Below are 11,994 nucleotides of genomic sequence, written 5' to 3'. Positions count from 1 at the left end.
CTTTCCAAAAGTACTATGTAGATGTACGTAAAGGATTTCTATTGACACAAGCAATTGGTTTGTTGCTTCCCATAATTTTTAGGGATATATCAAATTTAGAGCTCACAATGTAAAATGAAGTTTACAGTCATCTCAATTACTACAGGGGAATTTTCCAGCTTCTGCTTTATCTGGCTTCATGCCCTCATTAAAAAAGTGAGCAAGAGAGCTAAATTCAAATTTGTCAATTCTGTTATTAGCATTTTTGGTTTAGGTTTCCATGCTGCTTAATTTTGTCCTTTGGTTTTCAAAGATGCATACTATCCCTGACCTCTACCACCATGGAGAATTTCAAGATCATCACTCGTTTTTCTTTGTATCTGTTCCAACACATAGCAACGTTCCTGGCAAATAGTTAAGGGCTCAGCTATTATTTGTTAACCGAATGATTTCATGGTTCTCTTAGTATGTGTGAATAAGGTTGCATCCGAAGTCAAAAGACTGGGGTTTCTGTCTTGGCTCTGCTACTTTTTGGATGTGTGACTTTGGACAAGTCACTTTAAGAAAAAGAATCTCACAGATAAGAACTCTAAATGGGGCTTGGTAAACCTCCAGCTTTTTTTTTTTTTGAAAATTAAGTGAGAGAATGTATAGAAGTGTTTTGTAAATTACAATTTTAATTTAATTGTAAAGTACCAAACTTTAGGTGTCATTATCTACTCATTAGTGAATTGTGCTTTAATAGCTTCTTAAATAACTACATACATAGATTTTCTAATGATTACTGGTTAACATAGGTTAGTGTATGTATGGATATTTCCTATAAGAGTGAAAACACAAGACACGCTAGCAGTCGTACTGTCCTAATTCATATTCTGTGGCCTTGAGAGCAAAGCCATTTGCCTGATAAGAAACTAGACAAAAATGACTACAGTACAGTTTTAGTCCTGGAATATCTCACGATACCATTTTAGATTCATTAGTTCATTTAAATTACTGATAGCGAAACAATACTGTACTGCAGTGTTTTCCTTTAGAGCATCCATTGGTAAAGTAGCCAGATTTGTCTTTTAAACCCAGAGGCCCTTTGACCTACATGCAGTGCTAGGTGGACAAATACATAAGCTTTCAAAAGTGACTGGATTACAATTCTAGGCTGCAATGCCTTTCCTCCAATCAAATTTAAACTCTCTATAATTATAGCTAATAGTGTACTGACCTAGAGGGTCAGGAACAAAGCAGAGAAAATAGGAGTGAAACAAAGAGATAAAAATATCATTAATATGAATACCAAAACAATAAACAAAAAAATTGAAAACAGAGAGCCAGATCAAGGCTCAAGTCCCACCAAAGAAAGGCCTGGATAGTCTTGTTATCTGTTACTCATGTTACTCTGATCCTTATGAGTTGCTTATGTGACTCTGTGGAAAAGGGAATTTTAAGAATTGGTTTTTTGGAAGGCAAAAATAGAATTATAGAATGTCAAAATTGGAAGAACATTTAGGAATCAAATAGTTAATGCATCTCACTTATAGATGGGGAGAGGCAAGTCCAGAGAGGGAAAGGGACTTGTTAAATGTCGCTCAACCGTTTCTTTAGCAGAATTAGCAGGTGTCTGACTTTCACATTATAGCTCTTTAATAAGGAAGCCTGTAAATCACATTCTTACAGCGTGCTCTTTTTAAAAAAAAGATCATAATTGCTGGGTTGCTTGTTAAAAACAAGGATTCTTTGATCCTTTCTCAGATCTACTGGATCAGAATCTCAAAGGCAGGCCATGAGAACCTGCATTTTTAACAAGCTCTCCAGTTGTTCTAATACACACTGGTGTTGAGAAGTACTGCTGCCTGGACCTTCTTTCCCAAAAGAGTCAAAAAAGTGTTTTGCCAAGTACTAACAATAAACAAAGTGGTCGTGGATCTGATATGCTGTCAGAATCCCCATAGTAACTGTTCAATGTAGGTCCCAACGAATAAAGATAAGGAAAACTCTAGTGGTCAACCACACTTCGGAAGCTGCAGTTTGTAGAACAGTCTAGTAGAAGGCGGGCTCTTCGGCAGCTTTTTGGTTTTTACTTTTCCTTTTGGTTACACAGACAAGCTAAGTGAAAATGCCGTTTTTTGAAATATAATCTCTCCGCCAAGACACAAGTCTAAAACCAGTGGGCCTTCTGTACGTAATAATTTTATCGCTCTCCACTCCCAGATTTTTCTGGCTCTACCACGCCCCCAAAGTTTTGCAGGCAGAACCTCTAAGGGCTACCGGAAGACCCTGGAACCAAGCACCCCCGGCTTTGTCCCCGCCGCCTGGTTAAGGTGTGGGAACCCACGCAGCCGGGTGATCAAAGGGTTACAAGCAGTTCGCCTGAGAGTAACAGGGAGAGGAGCCAATAGGGTCTAGGCAGGCTGTACGTCCGGTGTGGGAGGGGCAGGGACGTAACACGCCCAGGGGAACTTACGGAGGCCGGGAAGTGGGGGAGTTGGGTGAGAGGGGGCAACCCCAGTTAAGAGTTTAGAAACGTCCGGGACGAACAGGAGAGAGGATGAGCATCGGCCCCTTCTCTTCGCTCTCCTTTAGCCTTAGGGGTCAGTAGCTGCAGGGACAGCCTGGGGCCTGGTGTATGGCTATGGACTTACGGTGTTCGGACTCCACGCCTCGTCACAACCAGAAAGCAAACTCTGTCTCTACCCGGAGCTCTGAGCCGCTGCGACCCGGCGACCTGATGTCAGACCAAGCCGGGGAAAACAGCGCCTCCAAGACCATGCCAACTCTCCTCGCAGGGTACGCTGATTCCAGCATACCAACCGAGCTGGATCGTCCGGCCTGCGGCGAGGCCAGCCTCAACTCAGAGAGCAGCGGTGGCAGTGGCAACTGTGACGCACCAACCAGCGAACCCCTCCTTGGGGACCGCGAATTCTCCCAGCAGATCGGGTCGCAGCTTAAGTTGCTGCCTATGAATGATCAGATCCGGGAGCTGCAGACCATCATCCGGGACAAGTGAGCGGAGATCTAAAGGGGTAGGGGACGTGGAGGGTGTTTAAAAGGCGGGGGAGGAGGGGCCAGGGACTGGAAGTAAAAGGGCTAAGGGGTAATGTCTTGGGCTGTGGGAAACTAGTTTGTGGGGATAGGGCAGGGCAGGGTGTCACGTGACTCAGGCCTCCAACCCTGTCTTTCCTAGTCCGTGTTTAACATCGCCCTGTAAAGGGTGGGATACTTTGAAGCAGCTCCTGGCTCCCTCTTAGTCTCTTCCGAGGGAATACTAATCCTCAGCGGTTCCTGGGTGTAAACTCGTCCACGCTGTGTGTCCTGTGCTGGTCTATAACCCAGAAATGGTTGCTGCAAAGGTTATGCCCTGCCACAAATCACCTCGGGCGCACAAATAGAAATAAAGCAATTTCAAGGGAATTATGTTGCACTCAACGAGTTCTCTGACCGTTTACTGTTTGCTACTGCAAATATGTCATTTTGTCTAAGGTCTTTTAGTCTTGGAGTTTGGGTTTTGTTGGTCACGTGGAACCTTATCATCCAACTCTTATCAGGATTCATTTTTGTAAAGTTACAGAACCTCAAATGTTTCCTGTGGAGTTAATGGAGCAAAGGGAACCTAAAGGAATCTTTGGCGCCCCCTCCTAATCCCACAAACAGCACATAAAATCTCGCGAATAGCCAAAAAAGTAATATTAAAATTCTGTCTTGAGGAGATCTCAAAACTCATGTTGTAGATGGGGTTTTTCAAGGGAAATACGTACCATGATGAACTACAGCTGGTTTGTATATTGGCGGCACCTTAAATGAGTAGCTACTGCGATATCAAAGCACTCGTTTTTTCCGTGGGTGCCTTAATCTTTTAAAATGGCTGCTCGGTCAGGACGTCATTCTCTAAATCATACTGTAACTTTTTCTTTGTACTATTTTTTTTTCTTCGTTTCTTCGTACTTTTTCTTTTTCTTCATACTATTGTTAATAGGCTCCCTATTTGTTTCCTTGCTTTCAGTTTTTCTGCCTTCCACATACTCCCACATATTACTGAACAGTCTTAATATACGGCTTTGATTAGATAACTATCCTACTCAGCATCCTTCCTTGGCTTCTTAGAGCCTATGGATTAAAGTCCAGGATCCTGAGCTTGACAGTATGGCCTCTCTTCACGGTTCCTAGGAACTATTCGGCAACATCCCTGATTTTGCTCTCCTCTGAAATTCTCCTTACTCCTCTGCATGTTCATCTCCTACCTATTCTTCAAGCTTAAACCAAACATTAAATGTCCACTTCTGTCAAGAACCTTTCTTTAATCATTCTTCCTTGCTGATCTTCCCTGGCTTTTTAAATGCAAGATTCACCTTCTGTTTTGTATGTTGTTATTTGTGTATCAGTCTTGCCTCACCTATTAGATGTAATGAATCAATATTGAAAAATACTATGGTCATGTGATCTAATAGGTGGAAATAGTCATCTTAACAAGTAGGAGGCATAGGTTTGATAGTTGTGGTAGGGGAAGCTGAAATAAAACTCAACTGTAGAACAAAGAAAATAGGATGATTCTTATTCTGTAGATCAGGAGTTATTGACCCTGAGTCTTGGACACCAGTGTACCTGTAGATGGGTTTCAGGGTCTTGGTGAACCATCAGGAATTTCTTGGGAAATATTACTCACTATATGTATTTTAATGATTTTTAAATAGCATTTTATTGAGATATAATTTGCATACCATATAATACATCATTTAAAGTGCACAATCGAGTGGTTTTTAAGTGTTCATGGCTGTGCAACCATCACCACAATCAATTTTACAATATCTTCATTACCTCAGCAAGAAAGCCTGTACACATCAGCAGTCACTCCCCATTTCTGCTCAACCCACCCAACCACTAATCTAGACAAGCACAAATATACTTTCTATCTCTGTTAAGTTGCCTATTCTGGACATTTCATATAGATGGAGTCATATAACATATGGTCTTTTGTGTGACTAGATTCTTTCATTTAGCATAATGTTTTCAAGTGTCATCCACATTGCATCAGTACACCATTCCTTTTTTAGCTGAGTGATATTCCACTGTATTGATATACCGCATTTTGGTATATCTATCCTCAAATGATGGATTTTTGGGTGGTTTCCACTCTTTGGCCATTATGAATAATGTTACTATGAACATCTGCATATGTGCCTTTTTTAATGGGGTGAGGATTCCTTAGCTTTCATTACCTTTCATGAAGGGGTCTTCATGACAGTGTAAGGGTAAACGATTGCTGTAAGATTTGGAGAGGGCATGAGGTTCAGCATTCATATATGACAGCATCAATACTTGATTTTATTTCATTGTTCAGAAAAACCTGAGTGTAAATGAAATCTTTTTTTTTTTTCTTTTTCTCTTGTGAGCTTGGAAAGAGACAGCAGGATCCAGAGTAATCTTAGGCAGGATGTTTAGCATCTCTGTGCTTCCGCTTTATCATTTGTTAAATGAAGATGGTGTAATATCTCATGGAACTCCTGGGATGCTGAAACAAGATACTGTCTGAACATTTGTTATAAACTGTGAAGAGCTGTGCCAGCCTTCGTGTTTCGATTTATGCATGGTTCGAATTGCATACATAAGGGCCAGGAGACAGTAAAAGGAATTTAACTATACATAGAACTCACATTCTTTTTTATTTCTAATTTTAAAATATTTTATTTATTTATTTGACACTGATCACAAGCAGGAGAAGGGGCAGAGGGAGAGGGAGAAGGAGAAGCAGGCTCCCCACTGAGCAGGGAGCTCGATGTGGGGCTCCATCTCAGGACCCCAGGATCATGACCTAGGCTGAAAGCAAACGCTTAACGGAATGAGCCACCCAGGCGCCCCTCACGTTCTTATTTTAAAAAGCAATATTGAGGGGCGCCTGGGTGGCTCAGTGGGTTAAGCCGCGCCTTCGGCTCAGATCATGATCTCAGGGTCCTGGGATCGAGTCCCACATCGGGCTCTCTGCTCAGCGGGGAGCCTGCTTCCCTCTCTCTCTCTCTGCCTGCCTCTCTGTCTACTTGTGATCTCTCTCTGTCAAATAAATAAATAAAATCTTTAAAAAAAAAAAGCAATATTGAGAGCTCCTGCTCTCAATTTATCCTGCTATGATACAATATAGAGAGACTCACTAAAATTCTTTTTAACTAATTGATGTTTAGTTATTTAGGCTGGAGACAGTGTTTTAGTTTTGTTTGTTGTTGTTTTTTAAAGATCTTATTTATTTATTTGACAGACAAGTAGGCAGAGAGGCAGGCAGAGAGAGAAAGGAGGAAGCAGGCTCCCGCTGAGCAGAGAGCCCAATGCGGGGCTCGATCCCAAACCCTGGGATCACGACCTGAGCCAAAGGCAGAGGCTTTGACCCACTGAGCCACCCAGGCGCCCCTAGTTTTGTTTCTGTTAATCAAATGTGTTATCTTTAAAAATTGCCATTCCCCTCACACAAGATCTGTCTCATCCCCTCTAGGGGGCTGGTATAAGGTGCCTGTGGTAAGAGGAGGTATAGTTACATAGGTTAAGCTATTAAAGTTGCCATCAGTTATCATATCCTGTCTTCCTAGGAGCTTATGCTCTTCTCTGTTCTCTTCATATATGTGCACTGTGGAGCTGTCTGATAATAGAAGCAATTGGAGTACTTGTTATTCCTTTATTGGTCCTGTCCTTTTATCTAGCTGTTGAAGGGATTGGTTTCTGAACTGACTTTGCCCTGGAGAAATGGAGGTTGAGCAACAGGGCTGCATGTTGTAAAAAGATAAAGCAGGCAAGATTGAGAATATTGTACTGACCTAAAATGTCTTTTTTTAAAAATGTGCAGTATTTGTAGTATAATATGTTGGTTATCTTATTGAATTTCAAGTAAATGGTTTTCTCTCAGAGAGTGCAGTCATCTAAACATTGAGAGAGCAAATTATTTACTGAGTCACACATGGGTAACTGGTGAACTTGGAAAGAGAACTTACCCTTCATTTTCAGTTTTTGTAACAAGAACATCCTTTTCTTCCTGCCTCCTTTATATACTAAACCAGCAAAATCTGAGTGTAATGTACTTTTACCTTGATCATAGTTCATGAACTCATGTCTAAGGCAATGCATTTAAGGATCATCTTCCCTCCCAAATTTTTTTCTTTTGTCTCCTGAAAGGTTAAAGCTATTTCATGAGCTGTTGAATGTTCCCTTGTACTTAGAAGGGCTTTGCCATGGCCTCAGCAGACAACTGGGATGAAAATTGAGCATTCTCAGAGTATTTTAGTCCATGAAATAACACTAAAGATGAACCAGATCAGCCTTATGAGTTTATTTTTTTAGTCACCTGGAGGGGAGACAACCTCAGGAGGGATGAACATCCCATTTAGCCCTAATGTGAATGCAGCTTAATGTGATTTGAGTCGTCTGGCTAGGTAATGTGATGTTCTTTACTGAGACTGTGAATCTGAATTTCCTGGGGAGTCTTTTTTTCCCCAAATAAAATTTTTGGTACCTTTAGGGTAGTCTTGGGTGAAACCTGAGCACCTGTAGTTTTACAAACACCACAGGTGATTGTGCTGTGCTTGAGCTAGAACACTGCTTTTGGGAGAATGACCGTTCTCCCCCTGCATGGTGATTTGCCTGGCTTTGGATTAGGGATATAAGCTGAGCTAGGGATTCCACACACCAAACCGAACCAGCCTAGAGAGCCTGGCCTGGCAATACCCTGAGAATGGAGGAATCTTGGTTATTTTCCCTACTTGTACAAAACCAAAGTGTTCACCACAGAAAAAAACTGTGACCTGCAAGTTGTTTACAACGTGGACATGGTTTTGGTTTTACATGTCAATTTTTTAAAAGATTTTATTTGGGGCACCTGGGTGGCTTAGTGGTTAAGCCTCTGCCTTCGGCTCAGGTCATGATCTCAGGGTCCTGCAATGGAGCCCCACATGGGGCTCTCTGCTTAGCGTGGAGTATGCTTCCCCCTCAACGTGCTTGCCTCTCTGCCTGCTTGTGATCTCTGTCTGTCAAATAAATAAATAAAATCTTTTTAAAAAATTTTTAAAATTTTAAAATTTAAAAAAATTTAAAAATTTTAAAAAAAGATTTTATTTATTTATTTGACAGAGAGAGAGGGAGAGAGACCACAAGCAGGGGGAGCAGCAGGCTGGAGAGGGAGAAGCAGGCTCCCCTCTGAGCAGGGAACCTGATACAGGCTGTGCCACCCAGGAACCCCTACATGTGAATTTTCTTTCTTTCTTTTTTAAAAGGATTTTCTTTAGTTATTAGAGAGAAAGAGAGAGAGAGAGAGAGAGCATGAGAGGGGAGAAGGTCAGAGGGAGAAGCAGACTCCCCGTGGAGCTGGGAGCCCACTGCCAGACTCGATCCCAGGACTCTGGGATCATGACCTGAGCCAAGGTGAAGGCAGTTGCTCAACTAGCTGAGCCACTCAGGCGCCCACCCGTGAATTTTCTAACTGGCTTTTAGTCCAGGAAGGAGGAATCACCTCTTTAAACTATGCATACCCTTGTTAAAAGATTTATTGGTCATATCCTAGTAATGTCTCACCAACTAGTCTATACTCCAGGGAGATATAAAGAAAATCTGGCATGGCACAGTACCAGACACATATGGGAATTAATATTCAGTCATTATAAGAAAATAACCTTCTGAATGAAGCCTGGGTTCTAAGGGAAAATGATAGCTTCTCTTCTTTTCCTATCTGACTTTTGAACACTTAATGTTAAACTCTGCTTTGAGGTGCAAGTAAATATTGATACTATTTTAATAGCTTTTAAGAAGGTGCTAAGGATTGTGGCCTTGACGACTTCTACCTGGCAGGTAGTAAAAACCATATATATATATTTTCAGTTTTTCACATCAGATTAGTTTTGCTCCAAGGACTTCACTGGGGGGTTGTTTTTCTTAGGGTGAAGGGAGGAGACAGAGTATCATTTACAAAAAAAATCTACATACCATGACAGACCTTGGAGTTATTCTTTATTTTAGTGATCACCTTATAACAAAATAGCTCTGGAAATACAGTTTATGTTTTCAGAGCTTTAACTAACCATTAACTCTAAATAAAATATTCCTTTGGTTTAAACCTGCCAGAAAGCTTTTATGTTCTACTTCCCTTTTACCTGTTGCTTTAAAAATTCAAAATCAAAAACAAACAAAAACGTAATAGAACTGGATTTAAGCCTATTTAGTTCTTTTTTTCTTAGGTTACGAGGTAAAATACAGGACACCAAGTTAAATTTGAATTCAGATAAACAATGAACTTTTTTTCATATATCCTAAACATTGAATGGGACATACTTCTGAAATACAAATTTAACTGAGTGTCTTGTATTTTTATTTGCTAAATCTGGCAACCCTATGTTAACCCTAACTTCTCCCACCCCAAATGTTGAAAATAATCCTTTAAAATTTTTTTAAATAATTGATTAATATTGTTATTTAAATTCTAGTTAATTAACATATGGTATAAAATCGGTTTCAGGGGTAGAATTTAGTGATTCATTACTTACTTATAAAACACAGTGCTCATCATAACAAGTGTCCTCCTTAATACCCACCACCCATCTAGCCCATCACCTACCCACCTCCTCCATTAACCCTCAGCTTGTTATCTATCCTTAAGAGTCTCTTATGGTTTCTTTCACTCTCTCTTTTTTGCTTTTTTCCCCCCTTCACATATGTTCAATTTTTTTGCTTCTAGGTACTAACCCTTTATCAGATATGTCATTTGCAAATATGTTGTCTTCCTCCATAGGCTCCTTTATTTTCGTTGATTGTTTCCTATGCTTTGCAGAAGCTTTTTATCTTCATGAAGTTCCAAGAGTTCATTTTTGCTTTTGTTTCTTTTGCCTCCAGAGACATCGCTAAAAGGAAGTTGCTCTGACCAAGGTCAAAGAGTTATTGCCTGTGGTCTCCTCCAGGAGGAGACAGATTTCCTGTCTCACATTTAGGTCTTTCATCAGTTTTGAATTCATTTTTGTTTATGGTGTAAGAAAGTGGTGCAGGTTCATTTTTCTGCATGTTGCTCTTCAGTTTTCCCTAAACCATATGTTGAAGAGATTGTCTTTTTTCCATTGGATATTCTTTCCTGCTTTGTTGAAGATTAGTTGGCCATATAGTTGTGGGTCCATTTCTGGGTTTTCTTTTTTTTTTTTTTTTTTTTTAAAGATTTTATTTATTTATTTGACAGAGAGAGATCACAAGTAGGCAGAGAGGCAGACAGAGAGAGTGAGAGGGAAGCAGGCTCCCTGCTGAGCAGAGAGCCCGATGCGGGACTCGATTCCAGGACCCTGAGATCACGACCCGAGCCGAAGGCAGCAGCTTAAACCACTGAGCCACCCAGGCGCCCCCATTTCTGGGTTTTCTATTCTGTTCCATTGATCTATGTGTCTGTTTTGTGCCAGTACTGTACAGTCTTAATAGCTACAGCTTTGCAGTATAGTTTTAAGTCTGGAATCATGATGAATCCAGCTTTGCTTTCCTTCTTCAAAATTGCTTTTGCTATTCAGGGTCTTTTGTAGTTCCATACAAATTTTAGGATTGTTTGTTCTAGCTCTGTGAAAAATGCTGCTGGTGTTTTGATAGGGATTGCTTAAAATGTGTAGGTTGCTTTGGATAGTATAGACATGTTAATAATGTTTGTTCTTCCAATCCATGGCATTGGAATTTTTCTCATTTCCTTGTGTCCTCTTCAGTTTCTTTCATAAGTGTTCTATAGTTTTTTTAAAAATATTTTATTTATTTATTTAACAGAGAGAGAGGTCACAAGTAGGCAGAGAGGCAGGCAGAGAGAGAGGGAGAAACAGGCTCCCCACTGAGCAGAGAGCCCGATGCGGGGCTCGATCCCAGAACCCTGAGATCATGACCTGAGCCGAAGGCAGAGGCTTAAACCACTGAGCCACCCAGGCGCCCCAGTGGTCTATAGTTTTCAAAGGGTGGGTCTTTTATCCCTTTGCTTAGGTTTATTCCTAGGTATCTCGTGGTTTTTGGTGCATTTGTAAATGGGATGGATTCCTTGATTTCTTTTTCTGCTGCTTCATTATTGGTGTATAGAAATGCAACAGATTTTTATACACTAATTTTATATCTTGCAACTTTGCTGAATTCATGTATTAGCTCTAGCGATTTTTTTGGTGGAACCTTTTGGTTTTCTACAGAGTATCATGTTGTCTACAAATAGAGAAAGTTTGACTTCTTCTTTGCCAATTTGGATGTCTTTTATTTCTTTGTGTTGTATGATTGCTGATCCTAAGATTGTTGTATGATTGCTGATTCCAGTAGTATGTTAAATAGTTATGGTGAGGGACGCCTGAGTGGCTCAGTGGGTTAAGCCTCTGCCTTCGGCTCAGGTCATGATCTCAGGGTCCTGGTATTGAGCCCCACATTGGGCTTTCTGCTCGGTGGGGATCCTGCTTCTCCTTCTATCGCTGCCTGCCTCTCTGCCTACTTGTGATCTCTCTCTCTCTCTGTGTCAAATAAAGAAATAAAATCTTTTAAAAAATAGTAATGGTGAGAGTAGGCTTCCCTGTCTTGTTCTTTACCATAGAGAAAAAGCTCTCAGTTTTTCCCCATTGAAGATTATATTAGTTGTGGATCTTTCTTATATGATCTTTATGATGTTGAGATATGTTACCTCTATTCCTCCTTGTTGAGGGTTTTTTTAAATCAAGAATGGATGCTGTATTTTGTTAAATGCTTTTTCTGCATCAAATGGTCTTTATCCTTTCTTTTATTTTATTCTTTTATTACTGTGGTGTATCACATTGATTTATTTGTGAATATTGAACCACCCCTGCAAATCCCAGTTGATCATGGTGAATAATTCTTCTAATGTATTGTTGAATTTGATTCACTAGTATTTTATTGAGAATTTTTACATCCATGTTCACCAGGGATATTGGCCTAGTAATTCTCCTTTTTAGCAGGGTCTTTGTCTGGTTTTGTCATCAAGGTAACATTGGCTTCATAGAAATAGTATGGAAGTTTTCTTCCATTTCTGTTTTTTGGAACAGTTTGAGAAGAATA

The 11,994-nt window shown here is 40.4% G+C and overlaps 1 protein-coding gene across 3 annotated transcripts in view; it reads left to right on the top strand.

The window, feature by feature from the left end:
• The first annotated feature begins 2,427 nt into the window (after positions 1-2,427).
• Positions 2,428-11,994, top strand: part of UPRT (uracil phosphoribosyltransferase homolog) — a 35,579-nt gene continuing 26,012 nt past the window's right edge. Inside the window, exon 1 of one of the 3 annotated variants that reach the window (XM_045995067.1) lies at positions 2,428-2,976. In XM_045995067.1, the coding sequence (XP_045851023.1) occupies positions 2,600-2,976 (377 nt within the window). In that variant the 5' untranslated portion in view covers positions 2,428-2,599. Of the gene's footprint in view, positions 2,997-11,994 lie in introns of all 3 variants that reach the window. The other 2 variants (XM_045995066.1, XM_045995068.1) reach the window with 2 other exon arrangements.

Source organism: Meles meles, chromosome X (genome assembly GCF_922984935.1).
Source record: "Meles meles chromosome X, mMelMel3.1 paternal haplotype, whole genome shotgun sequence".
NCBI classification, from domain to species: domain Eukaryota; kingdom Metazoa; phylum Chordata; class Mammalia; order Carnivora; family Mustelidae; genus Meles; species Meles meles.
This window is presented reverse-complemented; position numbering and strand designations above follow the sequence as displayed.